The following is a 27,039-nucleotide window of genomic DNA, read 5'->3' as shown; positions in this document are numbered from 1 at the left end:
AATAACATGCTCACATGTTAATAAGACAAAGCATAGAAACCTTCATGCACTATTTATATATTTTGTTATTATTACGGGTTTGATGCTTTTAGCACTACAACTCTAGTAAAATATGTCTCTTGATAAGTAGAAGGTGAGGCGCTTATTCCACCGTCCAGTTCCATTGACGGTCGTTGCACATGCATTTCCTTATATATATACAATATACATGCCTCATGAAGGTGAGATTTTTAACGCCGATCATCAGGCGAATTAATATACTTCAATTTTAATTGGTAACTAATTTATCCTTATAGATCTATTCTAGCGGCAAGATACGATGGCCGTTTTGACACATTAAAAAAGTGATGTGAAATGTAAATTTATTATCGATATAATATATTCAAATCTTTGTTTTTTTGCAAGTAATTTAATTCAAGTTTTTGTTGCAAGTAGTATCTGATTAAAAAGGTTTAATAAACAAAAATATAAAATAAGTTTAAGTAATATATTCGAACGAAATCAATTTAAATCAAATATTGGAATTAGAATGAATGACTTTATAAACACATTACATACAAGAAATAAATTGATACAAAAAAAGAAACCAAAAACACTAGTGGCTATATTTAATCGGAGTCGTCCATACTTCTACTTTCACTCTCACTGCTATCGTCACTCACATTAATTATAAGTTCATTTTCTAAAATATTATCTATTTTCACATTTATTTCATAATCGTCCTTTATTAATTTAATAGTTCTATTTACAACCTTTTCCAATCACATTCGATAAATTTTATGACTAACTGCACGTCACTATTGACAATAAAGAACAACAATTTGCTCCTTTGATGTAATTATTTATTAAATACGAAACTTCATGAGCGGGCAAACGTCACAACGGCCATCATAGCGTGCCGCTACTATAAGAGTCATATTGTCAATACATATAGAACATTTAAGTCAGTGAGATAAGAACCATAAAAAATACAGTCCAATTGAGAACCTCCTCCTTTTTTGAAGTCTGTTAAATATAGAATTAGACAATCACATTTATGTTGTAAAAAATTATGGATAGCGCCTGTTCTAAAGTAATTGCAATAAAATAAATCAACAATTATACTAATTATAATTTAAAGGCGTTACATTACCAATTTTTATTTTGTAAGTCATCACATTTTTAATGTTTTATTGGTTACTAGAGACCCACCCCTGCTTCGCACGAGTGCAATGTAGGTTGTTCCTAAGAGATAGACATATACCATCGCGGACTTTTTGAAGACCGTTTTAAGGTGTACAATACTGTAGTACATTATTTTGATCTATCTCGTAGGGTTCAGGCCAAGTTTGAAATTTAAGCGCAAAAATATGTTTATTCACGACATCGTATTAGAAACCTCTAAAATTATCAGTATTTTTCAACTATATAATGCATGTGCTAAACATATAAACCTTCCTCTAGAATCACTCTATCAATAAAAAAAACCGCACCAAAATCCGTTGCGTAGTTATTAAGATCTAAGCATACATAGGGACAGAGAGCGGCACGCGATTTTGTTTTATACTATATAGTGATTGTAAGTATGAAAGAACTTTGTAAACTATTCATAAATTTAAAGAATTCCAACTACACATACCTCCAAAATTATTAATCTAGACATGTCAAATGGCACAATATGACCTACCACCGTTATATAAATGGTATTTAAATGACTCATAATTTAAATTTCTTCCTTATGACAATCAGAACTGATCAACCGAACTTGACCTAAATAGTCCAGGGCCTTGAAAGGCCCAAAGGTCAGCCCTCACTCTGCATATAAGAATTCTATATTAGGACTCGTCCATCTTTGAACTACTATCTCATATACACGCGATGAATTCGTAATTTATTGAAAGTAAATACTTAAACCCAAACCCTTCTAATTTTTGTGATCTAACATAAAAAAAAGTCTTATTATTGCTGGTATTAATTGTTTAGGAGACGATCTATAAAATTTATTTTTTGCTCGGTTGGCAATACTTTTTTGTTTCAAGTTGATATGAATAAAAAAAAAAGAAGGTTCGAACAGGTTCAACACTTCAGACGCTTGAGTAATCTGAATTATCTGTACACAGAAAAAGTCTCGACTTTTTATTTATAACAAAAAAGGGATATGCTTATAGATTGAGACGCCTCAATATATAGATAGAGAGAGCAAGTAGATCAAAACCAAAGATGGCGCTCTTGAGTATAATTTATCTCGTGGTAAACGGTGAACGAAATTATCTTTAGAAATCCTACATGAATCGGTTAACATTTTGCAAAACTTGTAATCGTGGGTAGACCAATATCGAAAGCGGCGTAGCGGAATATGTTTTAGCTGAGCGTCCTTTCTTTTTAGGAGGTCCTGTAATTATAAACTGTTACATAGGATAATGATTATTGGTCAATATTTACATTTTATTTATATATTGGTAGTCGTACTGGGCAGACATTGTGACCAATGCGCCACTAACCTTGGGAGCTAAGATGTTATGTCCCTTGTGCCTGCAGTTACACTTGTTCACTCACTCTTCAAACTGGAACGCAACAGTACTAAGCAATGCTGTTTGGCTGTAGGATATTGATAAGAAGGTGGTACTGGTGATGGTGGTGATTAACAAAGCATTATCACCAAGTAAATAATTTCGTTTACCTAGTGAATTTCAATCCTTTGGTTGATACTGAATAATGTACTATCAAAAATATTTCAAGGTATTATTTTATTATTTACAATATAAAACTTTAAAATAAAAATATTCGAAACAGAACCATATAATATTGATATACTTACAAAAAAAAATCTCAACAAATATATCGATAAACATCAAGAGATAATATCACTAAAAATTCTGAACCATTATCATTTAATATTTTTTTACATCGAACCAATATTTTCTCCTATCAACAAGACCATAAACACAATCTGAATTTATGTGATTTCTCTTACTTCCGCGTATAAGACTGGACTAGTCGTATGCCTATATAAGTGATCGCTGTGTATACCATAAGACGCACACCTGTCGTGAGTGTTAATTGAGCAAGCCACTCTTGAAAGGGATTGTCGTTTATAATCGTCGGCCATTCAGCTGTGCTAACATCTTCGTATGTTTGAGCTTGAGGACGAAGGTAACTCATCAAATGAAGATATGCAACATGACCTGCTTCTAAAGCGGATGCAACGTCCCCATCTGCAAATATATCTAAAGCACCCCATTCAAGATATTTAGGGACAGTTCTTAAAGTTAGCCGTCGTAAAGTGATGAAATCTCCGCAACAGGGCACATAGACGTCAGAAATATCTGACTCTTTGTAGCTAATAGGGTCCGCAGCTTCTTCTCCAAAGAGACCTACAAGTTGACTCAAAACTCCATCTCGGAGGTTATCATCATCGTCTTTAACTCTTAAATATCCTATTAATGCTGCATATCGCTCCATACTATCTGTTGATGATATTTTTGGACGTTCAGTGGCCCAGATTATCGGGCCTTTTATACTTAATATATCACCACTGTAACCTTCACGTCTCCAAAAATGTTCTTCATATTGCACCAGGAATTTCTTCGTTTTCCCCTTAATCATAGATCTAATGATAGCAATCTCTCTATCCGTAAGTAGTTGTGCTTCAAACTCGAAATTTCTAAGCTCATCGGGCTTTAACGCCATGGCGAGTAAGCTGCATACGTATTTGGTATCCCCTTTTATAGTTTTTAAAATAACTTGTTCATCTGCATATGAACTTATCTTTTTTATAGTCTTCGCTGAGTGGGTGATATTTGCGATACTTTTCTGCAACTTGTTCGCTAAGCGTTTTCTGCAATAACCGAGGAGTTTTTCTCGAAACTTAGTGTTGTTGCCATCCAAATGATTTCTTGAACTGCTGCTTCTGTAACACTGATGCAAGTAAAATAGTACAGATACAGTTTTCGCAGATGCACCGCAAACAAGCCTCACTGTGGTCCTCATTATGTCTCTTGAATTAGGAAAGAGTAACGCACCACAAATATGTTTCTCCATTGTTGTCTGATCGTAATACAAGAGCCGATGTCTCTCAGAGGCATCATCAAATTTATTGGCTTGAAATAACCCTTTCATATTTTCATCAAGCAGTGTTTGGTATTGATTTAATTCAAATTTTTCCAAAACGTTAAGGTAATCGAAATCATGAAAGTCTCGCAAACAAGCCGCTGTCATTCCATTCTTGTATTCGAATAATTTATTTAAAGGTGTCCTTACTTTTTCCGGTGCTATGATAGCATCAGGTAGGGGTATATTGAAGTCTTTTGCCAGCATATTAAGATAGTGCCTCGCTACATTATCGATTACCTCTTTCGCAGTGCCTTCATCATATGTTTCTTTGTTTTCTTCATCGTCCTCACCCTGAAAAGCTACATTACATTTCGACCCTCCTGGCTTTTCCCCAGCTAAATCAAGAACCACGATGTCCATTGTATTGCCAAATTTTTTCTTGAGTTTATGAGCTGTCACTATACCTGGGAGACTACATCCTAATATAATTACGTCGGCTGTAACATGACTAGAATCATCTTCTATTTCATACTTTATGACCATTGTTTTAAAATATTTAAATAGGTAAGGCAAATTTTAAAACTTATTAAAAATATGTATAATTTAAAATGTCATTGACCGCGACAAATAATTTTAACCACAGATTATCAAAAATACATACAAAAAAATACAATAACCAAAGAGTATATTTATATATAGCTACTGCTTTGATAGTTTTTCTTAGTAATTTGTTGTGAGATTTTATTTCTACATTTATGTTACAAAGACGATGCTGATGTTTATATGTTTGAACACGACAAAAACTACCAATCCGATCTTTTAATTTTTACTGCAATTTATACAAATTTATAAATCATAAAATCAGAAATGTTAGAAATCTGTATTTATTATTTTCTCCAACCTAAAAACACCTCGTCACGGGAATCGAACTTGTAACCACAGTTGCAGTAAAGGCTAAGGCTAAAGCTAAAGCTAGTTGCAATCATCACCGTGCCGAATACTTATAATTTAATACTAAAATATGAAATCCCAACTTCTTCATTTTACCCGACTATCGTAAAAAAGAAATGTAATATTTTAGAAGTCCTGTATGTATTTGAGTTTATTAATTCCATCGTAACTCGTCGATATCTAAACATATTTGGATGTATGGTGTATTGTTAGGATTTAAACATCGTCCCAAGTGACTCTGGCTATAAATTAAATCATTCATTCATTCGTTCATTCAGGACGGCCGCGTTTTATTTTTTATTCATAAGATTATACGTATTATGTACTCCATACACGCGTGACTAATATTACTTTGCACTAAAGATCGAGAAGCGCCATCTCGTTTCGCTTACGTAACGCTCATCTGGTCGGCACGTAATCACAACGTCACTCTCGCGACCCTGAATTAGAAGGTGAGGTCATTACCATCGGATGCTATAACATGACAAGAACAGAACCGTCAGAGCAAGACAAGATATTTTTTTTTTTTATGAAATTGGATTATATTAATATTATTTTCGGATAAAATAAATGAAGCAGTTTTTATTTTTTAACCGTCTTCATAAAAATATTAAAAATATATAATTAATAAAATTGTTCCTGATTAATATTTTTTTATAAGGATAATATATATAATAAAATAAGATTCAGTTATAAGGAACAGCATCCCACATTGGAACAGCTTAGTGCAATAAGGTTCTAACCTTCTCCTTTGAGGAGAGAATGCCCAAGCCCAGCAACGTCCAATTTACAGGCTACTAACAACAACCATATAAATTTAAAACGCTTACCTCCATGCCTCAAAAGATGGTCTACTCCATAGTTCCTAAGTCCTATGCAGGCGGAAAACTTAAGAGTTACATTTTGTCAACAATTTATTTTTTTCAATTTCGTATAAGCTAATAAAATCCATGCGTAAATAATATCACATTTATCCCTAGAACAACATTTTAAAACGAAGGCCCTTGTACTACGTCCTAGTTTTAGTATTTATTTATTTATAACGTAATGGATCGCAATCACAAAATTAATCTTAGTACAAGTAACAAATCGTTCTATTTTAGTAACCAGGATTACTCTCAATGTTAACATACGCGAATAAATTTGATATTAAACATGCTTTGCAATCATATTAAATGATGGTTTTCAAGTGAACGAGTAATTTGTTTGCAAATTGGTCAAGAACACGGTTGCTTGATGATCCGATATGTTTAATAGTATCCGTTAAATGTGGCCACTAAACACAAGATATGTTGAAAATTTTATTTCAAGTCCGTGGTACGAACATCGACTAAACTATACTGAGCTGACCAATTTTGACACATAATATTTCCTGCGTAATTTTAAGTTCGCTGTTTTTTTTTTTTTATTTAATTCTGTAGTCAAGCGTATTTAGGCCTAATTATAATAGATGAATATGCGACCAATTAAATATTTATGTATCATTAAAAGTTTCAGACACAAAGTTAGGAAGTGTATTTGCTTCCATTTATTTATTTACGACTACTAATAGATATTTTTTATGCTATAGGCAGCAAACAAGCAGGAATTTCAATGCTTATGGACATCTGCAACACCTTGGCTTGCGGGTGCGTTGCCGGCCTTTAAGAAATGTGTACGTTCTTTTCTCGAAGCCTCCCAAGTCGTATCGGTTTGGAAAAACATCGGCGATAACTTTGTAACTTACCGTTCTGTTTGCTTAACGTGACGTTTTCCACCAAAAGACGGAGTGATTCGTGTAGAAGGTTTAGGTGTATACTCCATTACGGTTTGGTATAAACTGGCTGCGATATTGATTTTTATTGTATTTAAAACAAGTTCAGCAAAATTACCTACTTATTCTATAACTAATAATCGAGAACAGTACTTTACAAACTGCTAATGATTAACCATTATTTGTTTTATACAATTGCGAATTCTAAAGTGAAATAAATTCAGATAATTCAGTTCAAGTCGTGAATTCGTTGTGAATAGCAATAGTTCCCGATAGTTTCATGGCTTATACTTTAACCTAGAATTTATTAAGGCTAAGTTCTAATGAACTAAAATATTTGACTTATTTAGCAGACCTCAAACCAGAATAACAATAATAAATACATTATTTTGTTATACGATGGTACATAGTTCTTTCTTCAAACATCTTACTTTCCATTACAATTTCTTATTTAATCTGTGTAAATCCGTGCAAGCTCATTTTACGTTCTAGCTTTACATACATGACAAAATTAATTATTATCTAACTATTTAATGTTAAAATATTAAAACATTTTCCCTCAACTGTTATTACAATTTTTCTCCTTACATAACACAACCATAAATAGTGTTGTACTTGATGCTCGGCCCAAACGTAAAATGGTGAAAATTGAATCGCGATACGATTTTTAAATATTATTGTTATTTTTACTGAAGGCAATGTGGCAATTTTATGACCGTCGATTTCTTCAATGATTGCATTTCGTGTTTGTATTTAAAAATATTTCCAAGGAGCTATTATTTTCAAAAGGATTTCGATGTAAGCACACTGTTAACTCCTTAACGATCGTGCTAAATATACATCTGGAAATTAAATGTTAGATTACAAAAACAGTGCATCTATTATTTACAGCTGATTCGATCCAGCGTATGAATTAATAGACTTTAGCCACACTATGAATCTGTATTATAATAGTCCAAGAGTTTGTATATCTGTACCGCACATCTCAGTAACTAATGTGACTTTGGGTTAGACGGTCTTATATACATTAAATATAATTTAAACTGTATATTATGACCGTGAGTAGAGCAGAAATAACCATAGACGTCAAACAATCTGTTTAACGATATAAATAATTTATATACATATTTACGATAAGTATATAACATACCATATTTCATATACTTATCGTAATTTTGAAAAATACATTTTTACTGTATATAAATGAGGCAACATTTTTTTGTAATGCCTTACTGAAAATACTACTAAGCCAGTGTACATAAATATACCAGACAATGCAGCGCGATAGAGCAGCTTTCATATAATATATAATATTATTGTAACCACACTTTGCACTTTGAAAGGCATTACATTTTGACTATTGACATGACAAACATAAATTTCATGTTATTGTATTATATAACAATGAAAAGTCATCGTGGGCATGTTTGTTCGAACGTCAACATATTCCAGAACAACCAGTCATATTAAACTTAGTCAGTTTATTTATTAAGAAAGTTTTGATGCTTTTCTGACCGATTCCAACGGCCATACAATACTATTCAACTGCGAAGGACACATATAATGAAGTGTCACACTCTGTATGCCTGCATCGTTGATCCGATATAACGATAAATCCAATCCAACTCCGGAATGGTAATAATTTCTCGAAAAACTAGATAATCTATTATTGGCCCGATGTTTGAACACAGAAACTCAAGAACGATGACCCCATAAGGCACTAGACCAATGTAACAGTCAAAACCAGGGAGGTTTCCAGAGGCCATATATGTACACGCTACAACGCAAAGGAGCGAGGCAGTAACTTCAAACGTCGACCAATATGGCAACACTATAAAAAAAACATGTCTAGTCGAACTTAACGCGGCGCACAGCTTAAGTACTCGAATATTTTTTATGTAAAAAAATATATGTTTTATATGTTATATAATTAAGATTAAATCATTTAGCATAACACTCGTAAAATTAAACAATTTTAAAATATTTTCCTTGATTTAAATATTTCATTCTGTTTAAAATGAATGTTTTTTAATTCAAATTAAATGTCCCGCCTCCGGCTTTGGAGGGAGGGGGGGAGGGAGTGTTCGTGATAACGGCTTAGATTGGGCTCGGTAGTTCTGGGCTCCTAGATTTATATAAACAAAAATATATAAAACCTTATTACACTACAGTAAAGGGACTTCGACTACATAAAAAGAAAATACTGTTAAATAAATTGATATAAAAAATTTGTTTATAATTCATCTCGTGCTCGGCGGTGAAGGAAAACATCGTGAGGAAACCTGCATGTGTCTAATTTCAACGAAATTCTGCCACATGTGTATTCCACCAACCCACATTGGAGCAGCGTGGTGGAATATGCTCCATACCTTCTCCTCGACGGGAGAGGAGGCCTTAGCCCAGCAGTGGGAAATTTACAGGCTGATTATGTTATTATATGTTAAATTGATATAGGTAATATAAATAGGGTCTATTATTCAATAAATCAAACATCTATCACGCGGAGTCCACGAGCAATGTTTTAATTTTATTTACAATATAGATGTGATCGCTATAAAACATTAATTGCAAATGATAAGGAGCCTTAAATAACCAACCGGGAACAAACCCCGAGACGTGCGCCGGTGCACGTAGGCCACTGTACGTCGAAGCTCCATTGGCTCACGGTTAGAAAGTTCGCCAATTATTTGCAAATATTTGGCAAGCAAATAAATTGCATTAATTAATTATTTCCAAGTATTTTTAATGTTATTACAACATTAAAGGAGAAAATATTTAATGGTCTTTCTCGACATTTATTTATTTAAAGAAAGAATCTATGAAAGGAACTAAATAAGTTAATTATTTGCGACTTTTTAGCTTCGCTTTTATCATCGACGTAATAAGTCTGATAAGGAACATTAAGGACTACTTCTTAGTAAGTTAAAAAGATATCAAGTCTAAACAAAAGTATTCAAATTATTAAAATAGACTATCAAATTTGGAACGTCATCTTACAAGATAAATTAAAAACATCGAATCGGAAGGTAAATTCTATCAAGAAACAAAAAACTGTTTTTCATCAATCATACAAAATTGTCATCAGCCAATCGTCACCCAGTGCTTACTAGACATAGGCCTCTTCCTAAGTGCACCAAAGATCCAGATCCCGTCACCTTCTTCAGGCCGTAAACAATTGCTTATAATTTTACATATAATACTCATTTGACATCCTCTTTTTTATTTTCAACGACTTAATGTTTCATCTGATGGTAAAGGGACACCAAAGCCCAGACTCTGGCACTGCAAGGAGTAAAAATAATTTCCACCTTCAAATAGACACAATTCTATTAGTGTAACTGATGGATGAGATTGGAAAATTGACCACCTAATCATAAGTGAACAACACCCTATAAAACAATCATATGACACTATCTCACTTACCCTTCAAACCGAAACACAGCAATACTTTACAGGCCTAACCAGTCCACCCAAGAAAGCTATTTGAATACCGAATCGTGGTGATATAATGAAAACGCACTGCTATCTGCAGTGCGAATAAGCCGGTTGTCATTTAGGGCGACTGACGACCCCGCTAGTCTCGCATTACAAATGGGTATAAAAGCAAACGTTCATCGTTTCATTATTACACGTAAATACACGGGACAATCGTGTTTCGTTTTTTATGGGACATTTAAAGTATTTATTGAGATCTTGTTGATTGAATTCTTGGTTAACAGATTTTTATTTATTTGTATGACCTTGACGTTTAACATATTCATAATTAAATTGAAATCAATGTAATGTTTCGTAGTTAGCTTTTTTGTTTAATTAATTTACTATTTATTTATGTAGATATTAATTATTCATCAAATATACATTGCGTCTGTTCAAAAACTGTTAACGAATAGCTAAAAAAATAAGGATAAACATTGTATCAATTTATGTAAATCGTCGTATTCGACAGCGATTAGATCTTAATTGAAGAAAAAAACTTGCAAATTAATCAAGAAAAAATATTTTAAAGTCAATATTTTTTTAATAAATAGAATTTATACATTTAGCTGTACCTAAATTTTAATAATTGGAAGTGTGAAACGGAAAAAATAACTTCAAAACACCTATACTTTCGGTAATACTTATTTTTATTTTTAATCTGTAAAATATTAATGACCGCTTTATATTTTTTTAGTAGGCAACATTTATATATTATAATTTTAAATGTATTTCTAAATAATAGTCACAATTAAAAATTAAAAATTGGTTAAAAATATTTATACGGTATATAATATTTAAATATATACCCATATTATAAATACGAAAGTATCTCTGTCTATTCGTCTGTCTGTTCCCCTTTCACATACAAACTCCTGGCACAGGGCAGAGGTTACTTTTTTTGTACCTAACACCAGACGACAAACCCCTAAAATCCTAATTCATTATATTTGTCAAACTATTTTAATCCTATATAGTTAACACTTCGATTCGAATTCGGCAGTATCCGTGACTATATACTTGACGCGATAGTGGTCATTGTTATCGAATCGAATTAAATATTTTTATTCAAATAGACATTTAGAAGTACATACTTTTTACATCTAATTTTACATTCAAAAAGAAGCAAATTCTATAATGAATTACTTACAACATCTTCGTCTAAACGATATTCAACAATTACAACAAGAATGCAAGTCACACGTAGATTCTGATACAGAGTAACATACTTTATATAAGAGATTATTAATAATACTCGCGACGGACACGAAATGAGGAGTCTGTAAATGACTAATATTGTACCGTCGAGATCGCAATAATAAATACTTAATAATCAATAGTTCACTACCTATAGTAGTAGTTACATTGTGAACCAGTAATATTAGAAAAAAGCAACAAATTGAATAATATAAATTTTTACCTAGACAATCATTAAGTTCAACACTAATTTATTTAACTGTCAACTATTAAAATACGAACTTTATTTCATAAAAAGAAACCTAGGTAGGTTACCGGTATTCATCGATAAAGTTTAATATTAAATTTACAAGTGTAAAATAACGATACAAAAATGGTTATTAAGACAAAAGAAGATTTTTATTTCGAATAGCAATATCGCGAAAACGTGTTTTGTATAAAACTTAAGATAGCTCACTTAAGAATCTAGGCCACCTATATATTATCTTTTGGTGTTATTCCACCAATTCATTAAACAATAATTATATTGCAGAGCGGATCGAGATTGATATTGATTAAAATTTTACGCTAAATTAACATATAAGAGCTAATTATAAATTGATTAGATATTTGAAAATGATATTTACATAGCCATACTCCTATTGGGATTTTCCAACGGCAATATCTTAGGAACCATCGGACTATTCTCGAATGTTAGGAATTTAAAGAAAACTCTCGCTCATTTAATCTTTCACGTTGTCAAGTTAGTTCCGCTTAAATAAATAGGTAAAGACTAATGAAAACCACGAGACTTCTAAACGAGTTTCTACATATACGAAACTTATGAATTTCCATACAAAGTTTCCATACTTTCATTCCATAAACCCTCAGGGGTTGTAAATAACTAACGTACAAATCATAATCGTATTGAATGTTGGCAAGAATGCTTGCAGCATGTTCCCTTTGAATTTAAATTCCGATTCTCTATGCGAAATATGAACCTGCCCTGTTGTTAGTCGAAGCAATAAATTAATTGTATATTATATGTTTTAAAATGGTAATTTTTATTCTGTATTAATGTATATACTCGTTATGTATAATTCATTCCGGCCATCAATACAATTCTCGCCCCAATGTCGAATATAAGTGTGAGTTTTGAATTATAGAATAAGTAATAATTTATTCAAAAACTTCCATTTCCACTCGAAGACAAAACAATGGGTACTTTTTGCTGAAGCAGAACCAAGTATTTGATAACATTGTGAAAATCTATTTAGTAAGAAAACATAATTAACCAAGTCCCCGCAAAAAATAACTCGTAAATACAGCTAATTTTGTTAAAATAATCTCGAACTAAAATATTATATTTAGTCGAAATTAATACAAAGATCAATCGCATTATTTGAATTTAGAAATGCTTTGAATCGCTGTGTACCCGTTTAAGGACGAGTCAGCAATTGTTACTATAGGAACAAGGGACATCTTATTTTCCAAGGTTGGTAACGCATTGGCGATGTAAGGAATGGTAAATATTTCTTACGGAGCCGAGTCGATGGGCGATGATAATCACTTAACCAAGCGGCCTATTTGCCTGTACGCCTTGTGATTTTATACAAAAAATGTGGAGAACGTATTTCAAAGGCTTTTCCGAAGAATAATTTATTTCATCTCGTTGTGAGTGCGAGTTTTTTGATGAATGTGTCAGAATTGCATTCGGCACATGCCGGTTGCGACGATTTTCCTTCAGGGTCTAGCATGAAATTAATCACAAATTAAACACAAAATATTTATTGTTTGTTAGTTCAGTCCTCGACCTTAAGGTTTGACCTGAGGATTGAACTCTTATATCCATTGTGCTTTATTAAACCATGACATGAATTGTTTCTGAGACACATGGAAACATAATACACGTTTTAAGACATCTCATTAAATTATATTATTGTACTTGTATATACAAGCATGTTTCTCATTCCTTCGGCTGTATATTATATTTAATTTGTCTTTGTTAATTTGACATGCATGCATGTTTTTATTACCAAGTAGCATCCCAATCTACACGTTTCAAGACTATTATATATGTGCTTAATGTTGCTACTGTGATACAAATTATAGGTTACTCGTGTCATACTGCTCATAATGTATGGCGCTAATAGCCTTCTCTGCATAATATATTTGAGTTTCAAAGTATTTTGTATCCAAGTAGCCTACTGCAATGCAATTTGCAATTTTTTTATTTAACATGACTAAATTTAATACACTAGATACCTCCGGCTTAGAATATAGTTTCTAACTACAAGAACCGTTAATAAAATCGGTACTTACACATTTTCGATGGATAAATAAATAAATAACAAACATTAACGCGTATGTGCTATGTTATTCAAATACAATTATGTTTATACATTTCGATGTTTGTTAAATACGATTATAAATAAATAAATAAATATTGAACAACATCACATACATTACTCTGATACCAATGTAAGAAGCTAAAGCACTTGTGCTATGGAAAATCAGAAATAACGACGGTACCACATACACCCAGACCCAAGACAACATAGAAAACTACTGAACTTTTTCTACACCGACTCGGCCGGGAATCAAACCCGGGCCCTCGGAGTGGCGTACCCATAAAAACCGGTGTACACACTACTCGACCACGGAGGTCGTCAAAACTATAACTATAACAAAATTATAAGCATAATAAATTCATCGCTTCTAATATTATAAATGTGAAAGTGAGTTTGTTTGTCCGGCTTTCACGCAACAACGCCTCAGTCTATCCTCGTGACTGACTAGTTTAGGTACCACCCACTCGCATGCTGTTCATTGCCAAACGGTATTCTTTTGTAACACTACAATACGGTATCAATGAGTGTACATGTGTAAATTTCTTTTACATTTGTAAATATGTCGCCGGACTGTCTTTGCCACCTGATGCCATTTGGTCATTGGTGATGTAAGAAATATCTAACCTAACCTTGGGATCTAAGAAATAATATCCATTGTGTAAATAATTACACGAGGACACTCAAACATAACCATAACACAGCGATACTAAAGAATGGTGTATCGGTAGAAAATATTGGCTATATATATTTCAGTTTTACAGAAAGCTCACAGAGCGAATAATTATTGCTAAAAACTCCAATTATATCAGTGAATATTTAAGAAGAATAGAATAAATAGAAAAATATTGATATCACAGGTTGCCTACGTACCATCCTTCTAGTAAGTAAATGTTAGTCTTCCTTCCGCGTATTTACTAAACTGCTTAAACTATTTAAATCTTACAACGAATTAGTACAACTTTGAAACAGCCACTACGAACTATTCACATCGTTAGTAATATTACGTAATTGACATGTGACACGACAGTCTAAAGAGCCGAGCTGACACAGTAGCTAAAAGAATAAGAGAATTAAACAAAACTACACATTCAATAATTAACACTGAATTTTGAAGTGTATAATTTGGCCTTATTTCAAGAAAAGTAAATGGAACATTTAAAGTTGGTTACTTTTTTAAACAGTCATATTTAGCGCGTCAAATATATCATCACCTTCGGACATCTCGTCAAATTCTAAGTTTCACCCGCACCACCTAGATGTCCGAAAATCCACAACAGCACGATTTTTAAGACATTTTCTACCTCACACAACCACTCTGTGGATCCAGTTTTCGCCGGCGGTTTTTCCGAACTCCTTCCTTAAAGGCCGGCAACGCACCTGCAAGCCCCGCGGTGTTGCAGATGTCCATGGGCGGTGGTAGTCACTTTTCATCAGGTGAGCCTCCTGCTCGTTTGCCACCTAATGAAATAATAGTAAAAATATATATATATTATACCCAAACGAACACGTACAAATAGAGGTTGATGATTTTTTTTCAACTTTGATATCAGATATGAACTGGCTTCGTGAATCTTAAAACAAAAATACATTTTCCATTCGCAAATTACCGTTCCGTTATTTATGGCACGAGGTAAACGCATTGAATAATCTTATCAACGTCTGAGCGCATTCATCTTGTTAATAAAGTGTGACGTGTTGATAGGAATACATACAGATTTCGCATCGATACAATGAAATAGATACAATTAACTCAGGATAGAAAAGCCGAAGAAAGAAGATGGATTAGTGGATGGTACTCTGTGAAAACTAAAACCTCTCCAGTTTGTGCTTATACATTAGTAGCCTGTAAATTTCCCACTACTGGGCTAAGGCCTCCTCTCCCTTTGAGGAGAAGGTTTGGAGGATATTCCTGCTCCAATGCGGGTTGGTGGAATACACATGTGGCTGAATTTCGTTGAAATTAGACACATGCAGGTTTCCTCGCGATGTTTTCCTTCACCGCCGAGAACGAGATGAATTATAAACACAAATTAAGCACATGAAAATTCAGTGGTGCCTGCCTGGGTTTGAACCCGAAATCATCGGTTAAGATGCACGAGTTCTAACCACTGGGCCATCTCGGCTCTGTAATTATGCTAATACTTTTTATTATTATTCTTATATCCCCAACTTATAGTAACAATAAACGTTATTAATTAAATGATCATTATAAAGCGTTTGACACTTTTTACATTGTCATTGATGATCTCGATGGTCTAGTAGCTAGATACCAAACCACAAATGACGGCGCTGCATTCAAACCCCAGATCCACGATGAAAATTTATTGGGTTTCTCAGTAGCAACCCAAAGTCTGGAAGTAAGAAGTGCAAGTGCGTGGAAGAAAGAGAGATTGACGTAAAGCCATTGGTCTCTTTTCGATCATTTTGCCGTCGTATTATGAAAGTTAGGGAATAGGTGCCACTCTACCTGTACTTGCGCTCACAATTATGACTACAATATGTCCTGTATAGTTGGCTGAGATTTGAGACTGTCTATCATGACCGTAATCGGTCAGCACGACACCATCATCATCATTACATCTTAGTAATTTAACACCCTGCCCTTCCCCAAGTGAGAAAAAGCCTACTCTCCCCTTGCGAACAAGACTAGGAGCTTATTTCACCTCACTGCTCCTGTGCGTTGATAAAAACACATATGACAGAGTTTTATTTGATACATTTATCTAGCAGTTTTCTAATTTTTCGTCGATCAGTTTGAGCGTAAGATAAAATTTTTCAGAAATAAATTTTGTCCAATTGACAATTCCAGCTTAACAGTGTGTTCCTTCACCGTTCAGTATAAGATTAATTAAAAATAAAATAAAATAATGACACATGAAAACTCCGTGGTATTGCCGAAGTTCGAACCGAAATCGCCGGTTTGAGTGAGTCTTGTGTTCCATTTTCGTATATGTAACAAACATTTTACAACAACATTTTAAGTAAATATATATATGTATTATATATGTATACATATATTGAATGCTTGCAACCAATTTATTGCGACTAATATATCGATACCGGTACAAAAGGAATAATTAAAACTAGACCGTATTAAAATGTCATAGAGCATAGTTTCACATGTGCTACAATCGTTTCGAATTACCAAAGTTATCATCGAAAGATTACTGTGTTTATTACACAGGAAGCGGCAAGCCGATAGATCGACATTGAGCGACGATAGCTTTAATAAGAGGACCTATTAGGAGATTGTTGTCAAACATCAAGGTTTCGCCTTGATTTTAAAATGAGCTTAGATAATATTATTATTACGGAATTCAAAAATGAAAAAAATCGATTAAGATACGTCTTCAATATTTAATTATACATTTGTTTTTATTAGACCTTATTAAATTAATTAAAATAATATAATTCGTTTCTTTTTTCAAAGTCAAGATTATCATCATGAGTGTATTATATAATGGCGCCTACTATTGACTTCCATTTAAGGCCGCCATCGGCATTAGGTCTTAAGTGCTTGCAAATCGCTTAATAGTAATAGTAGGTAATGTCCTCCTAACGACCTGTATAAAAACTATAGAACGTTGAGACGGAAATTCTAAACGATCGTTGAGAAATCAGGCGCATGACCAGACTTTACATATCATGGCAGGGAAGAATTTTCAATAAAGAAAATAAAATAATAAAAAAAAAAACAAATGAAATCTTAACGTGTTGTGTTCATATCAAGCAAATTTGGCTTGCTTTTTTGGTTCGCTTTAGCTAAATCGACTTTCCTTATTGAAGTCGACTAATAAACAATTTATGGGTCCGACCTAATTGTAACCAGGAATTCTAAATCTCGAGGCATTTATAGTTAAACTATTTTGAAGTTTCTTTTATACCAAAATTCGAGCACACATATACAGACAATATATAAAATGCATGAACACTCTAACTAGGCCATAAAATTGATAACTTGTAGTAGGTTAAGGGTCGTGAGGTGTTAGGCATACAAAAGTAGTTTATGCCCTTTCTTGGAGTTCAAGCTTGCTTCATAACAAATTTCACCAAATTCGGTTCAGTGGTTTGAAATAGCAACAGATAGACAAACAGACAAAATTACTTTCGTATCTATAATATTAGGATAGATTAATTTTCACTAACATAGATATACCTTTAGAACTCGACAGAATTCCTTCTAAAAAGTTGTCAAGGAACACTAACAGTTGTCAATTGCGATTGGAAGTTGATCAAAGCGGCAATCTCGTAATAGAAAAGCGAGTGCCATAATAATAAAAAGGAGCTATTAAGCTGTCAAGAAGAAAAGACGTACGCGTTAAGGCTACTTGCTCGTCTCGTTAGTCCGTGTAAGTTGATTGTATTCCAGTTATAACTTGTAAATTGGAAATGGCATCAGTGCACTTACAGCAATTAATATTTCCAGTTTAGTTAATTATTAAACGTCAAATAAATATCGGTTTCTTGTAATGTTTTATAAGTGCGTCTAAATCGTCACTGATAAATACTGTAATCAGAAGACATCAGTTTCTAGCCGGTTCATAATATAACCCTTATTTAAGACTGTGGTACTTTCATAATTTCCTATTTTCTCAATTGACACAATAAATCTTGTAAATGTACATATATTCGGGGCTCATAGCCGATGGTTTGGCTAACATGATGCACTATATCTGTATGTATGCATGTACGAGTGCAATATTTATTAGATATTGATCTTATTCATAGTTCTAGACTATCTTGACCATCGCAGGCGGGGTTTTTAGTTACGTGACGGTGTCATTGCTAAATGTCGAACACCACTTCCAATATAGTCCTATGGAAAAGTCAAGGACTTATTTCTCCTTATTTAAGCATCGGTTGAGGCAACTTTTTGTGATACCTATACACGAAGTACAGGAAAATATAATATTGTAATAAAGTTTATAAAAGATATTGCCAATAACATTATAATAAAAATAAAAATGTTAAACAACATTTTCTATCAGATATAATGAATTTATAATCACGTTTGCTCTATCTGCTATACTTCTAATAATTGTATCTAAAAAATATATTATCTTCGACAAGAACTTTTAAAAATTTTACAGAATTACATTAAATATAAAGAACCCGCCGGTTCGCAATGTAAATTCTACTGAGAAGAGCCAACGCATTATTCTTTCCCAGCATTTGAAATACAATCAAATACCAAAAAAATCCTAAAACAGAAATACCTGGTTGCATGGAGGAATTTACAATGAAGACCTGCTTGCTGCGACTTGCTTTATTCAATTTACAGGAGTAATCGCATTGCAATTCTCTAGGGTATATCTAAGTGACGATTTTCTGTTTACGAGTTTGTTATCAATTATCAGTGTTTTATTTTATTGCACCGGTAGTAAATATGTCGGTACTAAGTTAAAATATGGTCAACAATTTATAGCTAAATTCTTGTTGATTCGTCGCAGGCCCAGTCGATCCTTATATAGGCAAACAGCCTAAAACGTACCTATTTTGGGTCCAATCACACCAAGTTGTAAAAATCGAAGTGTTATATTTTTCTGCAGTGGTGTCACTACTACTGGACATCCCATTTGCCCGGGCCCCTATCTATTTCATAAAGTGATACAGTGGCCGCAGATACCAGTGAGGATTTTCCCTCAATAACCGTACCCAGATTGACTAAGGTTAGTAAGAATAACCTCCACTCTCCCTTAAAAAATGTTCGGATCAGTTGCGCACGCGTTGCCGCAATATTATGCGACATGACGCTGGACTTAACCGTAGTTGCGTCAATGTTTTATTCATTTATTCTGCAATCACAACAGGCAACAATATCTTATCATATAACAAAACCACATTGGAGCACAGATCAAATTGAGTCTTAAGTCTCACAGCATGATTGTGTTGATATAATGTTTACATTAAACTTGTTCCATTGATCTTTGATGGCTTAGTTGTAAACCATAATGAACCAGTGATTAGAAGCAATCGTAGGACAATTCCGCATGACGTGACCGATAAAAATATACCACGCCTATCAACCAATCTGCATTGGAGCAACATGTTAGAGTAAGCTCCTAAATTCTCCTATGGGGAGGCCTTCTTCCAGCAGTGGAGCAGAGAATTGAGTCTCTGTTACGCAAATAAACAATAAAGGGAATAACCTGAGGTAGAATTACGTAAAATATAACTATGCTCTCCCCAGTACAGCCTTAAACATGTTTTGTTTTATAGGAAGATTGAGGGGAAAATGTGTAAGGTGATGGTACGAGATTGACCTCTTGTAGTGTATATGACACCATCTATATATATTGGCCGTACAAGAAACATTAATCATTACACTCAACGCCAACATACCGCTAACCCTGAGAACTAAGATGTCACTTGTGCTTGTAATTATACTAGTTGACTCACATCAAAAATGGAACACAGCTATACAAATGATTGCCGTTTCGCGTTAGACAATTAGGTATATGGGTCATATCTGGATAGACAGGCTCACACGTCCTACCACCAAGTAAATGTGCAGTTTTTATTGGCAATAAGATATACCTAAATGTCTTTTAAAACGATGTTTTATGGATATTACTGCCAATAAAATAATTCAGATACTCCAATGGTAATACTAATATTTTGATTAACAGCTCGCCACCTCACACTCGGAACATTAAATTGTAATGTTAACAGCGGACTCATAGTCCTTTATGGTTGTAGAATGACCACAATGTGTGTTTTAACTACAAAATCAAAAAGCAAAAATATTTTTTTATACAATATTACTAATGGACTGTTTACTGTTGTTTGTTTTTTATGATCCAATATTAAAGTGTTACTATTTTATTTTCAATACTTATTAATAATATATAAATAATAGTAACAGCCTGTAAAATTCCCACTGCTGGGCTACGGCCTCCTCTACCTTTGAAGAGAAGATTACAAGCATATTCCACCACTCTGATCCAATGCGGGTTGGTGGATTCACATGTGGCAGAATTTCGTTGAAATTAGTTTCCTCATGATGTTTTCCTTCACCGCCGAGCACGAGATGAATTATAAACAGAAATTAAGCACATGAAAATTCAGTGGTGCTTGCCTGGGTTTGAACCCGCAATCATTGGTTAAGATGTACGCGTTCTAACCACTGGGCTCGTAAATACTTATTAGGATTTATAATAATAGCATTTTTCATATAAAAAATACAAATGGAAGCACTAGCATCGACTGAAGATCAAATGACATACGAGCGGGGGACAACGCGGGAAGGCACCAATTACAGGAATGCGAAACTTTCATTACATGCCAAAACGACTTGTTAACCATCTTAAACCAGACAACATTCGACTTTCTATGGTTTAAATAGAATTGAATTTAGATCGACGTCGCAATCGATGTTTGGATTTTAGGATGCGAAATAGATTTGATATTTGCAATGGGTGCAGCGACCTGCGGTCCGATCACGTAGGCACGGCACATATGAATAGGATAGGACACTACTGGTAAAATTGCTTCCTATACGAAAATATTACAATAGGTCAGGTTATCCTTGCGCCATTTTTATATTCATTTGTTTTTTAATTTTATGTTATCCGTTCTAGGTTTTTGTACTGAATAAAGGAGTTTACATATTTTGGGTTATTGCTATCCGCCGCTTCTTCTCGTCTAGTATTGTCTCTTCTGAACCAGTTTTTTTTTTATATCAAATAAAAAGTATCAATAAGTGTAATGCTTATATATTGAATAAATTATATAGTTCTGATTTCGTTTAATAAAAATATGCCTATAGAATGACGAAAGAAAAATATGTATTACGACTTAATTATATATAAACAGACACATAATTGTTAAAATGATTTACCTTTTATATATCCAGAAAACCTTTTATATACCCTAGCCGTGTCCAGTGGGATTTCCCATCGCTTACATCTAAGGAACCATCTGACTATTCTCGAATGTTAAGTTTGTTGATAAACCTGTTTTGGCAATGCCGTCTTTTTTATCTTTTGGTAACGACGTTATGGAAATTCCGGGTAAATAAAAAGAAATGTAGTTTACGGTTTGACTGGTTAGGCAATACTGTGTTCTCACCTTTCTTATATTTTATCAAAGATCATAGACAGAATTGAAGGCTCAACACTTAATAGGTAACATCCTCGTAATCGATCTGGTAGACCGATTTGTTACGACACGTTGATACATTGACTTTTAATAGTAAGTATTTTATTTTCTACGGATTTTTCTAATATATGTATAAATACCATATAGGGACTATATTCCATATCTCCGTGAATCATAAAGATGATTTAATTAAGAAATTCCCATTACCACGCACCTCAACAAATTTTCAAAGATCGTAATAATGTTTACAAAGATCCGTAAGCTTCACAGACCGGGGAACTCCTAAATCCATAAAGATCAAAATGAGGAAATAAACTGATTAAAGATAAACAAATAACATTTCTGGTTACGGCGAAGTATTATCGAGGGATCAAATGATAAATTATACTATGGAATTACATTTGACATTGAATTGACATTTAACTCGATATCATCGAGATCTTGAACAATAATAATATAATCTTTGACAGTGTTTCAGACTGTGGGTCACGACCCACTGTTGTGGTAGTGGTTGCTTTGGGGGCTCGGTTAAAATAAATAAAAGGGAAGTGTTGATCCCATACTACCTAAAAAATTACAATTTTACTAAGAAATTAATCTGTCTTTACATAGTTTTTGTACAGCTACGTTCAAAATATGTTAAAGTTTGACATGTTTAAGCACGTTATTTAAATCAGATGGTTAAACTTTAATGCCATTTTTGTCAAATATCAATATAGATCCAAACAGAAAAAAAAACCTACGAATTTACCGTAGTGTTAAAAACTTCTGACAACACTGATTTTTGACTCATAAAGAGCGACTCTTTTATTCAAGAAGACTGAAAACACTAATCTATCATAAATCTATAAAGTTTGTTTATCTTTACATCTCCTTCGATTAGATTGGGTTTCATTTACTTCAACAGTTCATTTTCGACCTTCTATACTCACGTAGATGAGTTAATTTGGAAACTGTATTAATAAGTAAATATATACTGACTGAAGCGATCTGGTGTATTGTAGAAGTAAAAATATAATAGATCTAATGATTGTAATACAGGTAATCATAATATTTTTATAAATTCCACGAATTCACCGTGCAGGTGCTGGGTCTATCGTGTGGCAGGAAAACTCTTCGAGCTCCGAGTTACTGGGACCAAGATGTAGGTTTAAAGAGACATATTTGCAATGCGCTTCAACACTTACCTACTGTTAGCGCAGTTTTGGTTATTCGTTCTATCATAGAACTTACTGCAGTTCTTGACAGGCCCAGGTCTATTAGAAGGATATGGATTAGATAGAGAGGGATAGATATCTTGGTAGACCTCTCGCTCCCACTTCCTTCATTTAAATTAACTACATAGGCATTATTGTTTAACAATTGTTCGAAATTTAATTTACTTTTATATTTCGTTATCCTTTATTATCGTTTATTCAGCCGTCGTTGTTGCCGTTTTAATAGTTTTATTTATATTTGTTTAATTATAATCTCCGATAGGCTGAGCAAACCGGATAGGGTCGCTATTTAAATATTTATGTTGGCAATACAGATATTTCCTTCAGTCTGCGTTATATCCTTCATTGTATTTTTCCCATCGCAAAGTAGAGCGCATTTACGTCAATTTTTATATACATAATATATAATGTGTCTTTGTTTGTGACGAGTTACAACTATTATAAGATTACAAGAAATTTATAACAGTATTTCATTATGATATTTAAAAAAAAAAAATACGTAAAGAAACAAAATAAATTGTCTAATTGTGTAAGTCGACCCGTTTAATTTTTAATGTAGGTATTTTTTTTAATTTATTTATTTATTTATGCTTTATTGCACCAACACTTAATAGTATATTATACCTAAGAATTAACATTTAAAAGTTGCATGAATGCAACAGGCGGTATAATGTATCGCTTTAAAAAGCATGGTGTGATAAAAGATAAGTACCAGTTTCTATGGACTTGGAAATAAAATCCTCAATAAGCCATACCATATTCCGCAAATGACTAAGAAAGATATATTGTTAGGAGACGAATACCAGATTCATAATATTTCAAAACGTCCTGCCCGTCTTCGCTAGGACACTCATAACTCAATTCGATATTATCCACTCTAAACTAGGCTATTGTCAAATAAAATATACTCTAAATTGTAAACTGGCATTAATTAATCAAATCATGAATTAATTTTAACTAATTTAATTGCATGTCATTATAAAAATATTTAACATAAAAATTAACAAATGAGATTTGAAGATTTATTATGATAGTTGTACGTATGTATCATAAATATATATAGGTATTATATTTATTTTATTTTATTATGAAATAATTCAATATCGTCAAATCCTGACCGTATGAGGAACTTAATCTTTGCTATTAATGAACGTCATCAAAATTTCCAATATTGTGAAATCTTATCTAAAAATAGCAATCCGCGAAAAATGAAGTGACTCAAGTGTGCCAACAGTTTGTTTACCAACATTAGGAGCAGATTACGAATGTTTTTTCTTAAAACAAGACAGGAAAAATATTAGTGCAATTCGTCAATATTTTCTGCCCTAATCAAATATCTGTAGAGCTCAACACTGTCACGTTACCCGTGGAATACCTACCTTAATACTTGTGTACGTGACTCAGAGTCAACTTCAGTGATCGGAAACTGGGGGAAGGGTATACATCACTCCTGCGCTATATTTGCATGCTCTTCCCAGTTAAGGACTTATTTAATCAGCTTCAAACTTCAACAAACATGACCAACCATAATTTTTTGTTTTTATTATTTTGAGTATTATTCAATGTGCCATGACATTGTCAATGAGCAAAGCAGGATAAGGCATTATTTTATTTTATTACAGTTACATACAAATGGGACACCTGATGGTAAGTGGTCACCACCTTCCATAGACATTGGCACTGGAAAAAATATTAACATTTCCTTGCATCCTATTTGCTCCACCAAAATTGGAAGCTAAGATGTTATGTTCCTTGTGCTTGTAGTTACACTGGCTTACTCACCTTTAAACCAGAATACAACATTTCTAAGAATTGCGGTTTCGCGGCAGAATATCTAACATTCTAATTATTACGCTTTTTTATGAGAAATCGTAGGTTTATTTTCTATTCGATGATTGTTGAATACTAGTTTTCAGCCGCGTTTGGGGATTTGGTTGTCAGGGGGAGGTCAGGTTTTAGACAATACAGTAATACAGTCAACTAGTACTATCAAGTTATTTTTTTAATGTATAAGTATTTATTTTATGTAAGTTAATGTAGAAGATATACTTTCATATGAGTACTTAAGTGCACTTGTCGTATAGTTCGAGTACGTGTTTCCATGGAAAGTCTAATATGAAATCATTGTATACACCTAGAGAGCCGAGATGGCCCAGTGGTTAGAACGCGTGCATCTTAAACGATGATTACGGGTTCAAACCCAGGCAAGCACCACTGAATTTTCATGTGTTTGATTTGTGTTTATAATTCGTCTCGTGCTCGGCGGTGAAGGAAAACATCGTGAGGAAACCTGCATGTGTCTAATTTTCAACGAAATTCTACTACTTGTGTATTCGCCTTCTCCTCAAAGGGAGAGGAGGCCTTAGCCCGGCAGTGGGAAATTTACAAGCTGTTAATGTAATGTTAATGTATACATCTATCTTTATTTTATTTTATCCTTATAAATGGAGCTTTAAAATATTGATATATCATAGTATAACAAATATGTAGTGATACCGATTTCATTCCAAACGCAGAACAAGAGAATGTGTCATAGGGGTGATAATCTCCCTTTCCAACCAATCGCATACGTCGAATTAATAAACCTAAGTAGACTATTCGAAATCATATTTCATCTATTTATAGAGCCGTCAAAAGACTTGGTCGAGAGCAAGCACGTGAAATCAAAATATATATTATATACATATCAAAATATAGTCATTTAACAGGATTAAGCTTAATGTAAAGGTACCACTGGTTCGGAATGTAAATTCTAACAAGAAGAACTTACGAGAACCTCAATTGTTACTCTTTTCGGATGATAATTTACACAAATAGTTACGTGTTGTGTGTTATCCAGCGATAAGCCCAGATAACTCAAATATAATCAACAAGTCGGTCAATAAGATTAGAAGATTTCCATGTTTCATAATTTTATTCATACTTTTGTACTTATCAAAATCAAAATACTCTCTCTTTATTCAAGTAGGCTCATAAAAGCACTTTTGAAATGTCATTTTCCAGTATTTAATCAAATGTAAGCCTACCACCGTTTCGGAAAGTAAAAATAAATATGGACCCCTTCCTCTGAAGTAATTCCCTGCGCCCGCTTATGTTTCGTTCGGACACAAAATCAGAAACTTTACCGAAATTACTTATCTGCATTCCGCCAAGCCACGAAGTATTTGAGGATGAGAAAGCGAAAAGAAAAAATGTATATACATGATCATACTTAGCGAGCTCCAGTTACTGACGTTCGGTTTGCGGCTTGTAATTTTGTTCGGACACGCCGAGTTTAATGACTTCCGAGGATCGTGAGAGCACGGAAACTTAAGGGTTCCGTAGGATATTAATCTATGTAATATATCAAATATAGTGACATCTATATTTTCTCTAGGGCAAATTTAAAAAGTAGGAATTGTTCTCTATAGATGATTAGTTGATTAAATTAATAATTTAATTGTAATAACATTGGCAACTATATAATTTAATAAAAAGAGTATCTATTCAGTTTCTTACCGGTTGTTAAGTTTGATATATGTAGCTTTAACATTACGTATAATACTGTAACATAACAATTCAAACATGCTAATAAAACCTATTTTTTAAATATATACTTTGGTTTAGATATTCGCATATCTCTAGGAAAACCTTATTATAAACCAAAATATACAAGTTGTATATTTATAAGATACTGTGAATAGCTACGCAAATAAATATCATTTTTAAATAAACTGACAGTTACGATGATTAATTTGTTTTCCAAAGTTTATTGTTTATTTCCTAAAGAAAAGATAACATTCGATAAGCAATCGCGATGAATTTTCCAATTAGGGAAAACATGGTTATTGATGAATTATTCTTGTTATCTATCTTTTCTGCTTAAGAGGTGAGTTCGTAAATCTTACGAAAAGTTTTGTTATTATTTTTATGAAAGTGACTACCACCACCCAGGGACATATTCTACAACGTCCTTTAACAAAAAGAAAATAAATTTTCTGCACGT

The 27,039-nt window shown here is 33.2% G+C and overlaps 1 protein-coding gene across 1 annotated transcript; it reads right to left on the bottom strand.

Annotated features, from left to right (window-relative positions):
• Positions 1–2,818: 2,818 nt before the first annotated feature.
• On the bottom strand, positions 2,819–4,618 carry Shps (sheepish). Its single transcript, XM_026631278.2, has one exon. The coding sequence runs from the start codon at positions 4,573–4,575 to the stop codon at positions 2,950–2,952; it is 1,626 nt and encodes a 541-aa protein (XP_026487063.2). The 5' UTR covers positions 4,576–4,618; the 3' UTR covers positions 2,819–2,949.
• Between the last annotated feature and the right edge of the window lie 22,421 nt (positions 4,619–27,039).

Source organism: Vanessa tameamea, chromosome 2, assembly GCF_037043105.1.
Source record: "Vanessa tameamea isolate UH-Manoa-2023 chromosome 2, ilVanTame1 primary haplotype, whole genome shotgun sequence".
Classification (NCBI taxonomy): Eukaryota; Metazoa; Arthropoda; class Insecta; order Lepidoptera; family Nymphalidae; genus Vanessa; species Vanessa tameamea.
Note: the sequence above shows the minus strand (reverse complement) of the source record. Positions and strands in the feature narration are given on the sequence as shown.

Coding starts and splice junctions, on each gene's coding strand:
- Shps (XM_026631278.2), bottom strand. CDS start 4,575: ATGGTCATAAAGTATGAAATAGAAGATGATTCTAGTCATGTTACAGCC.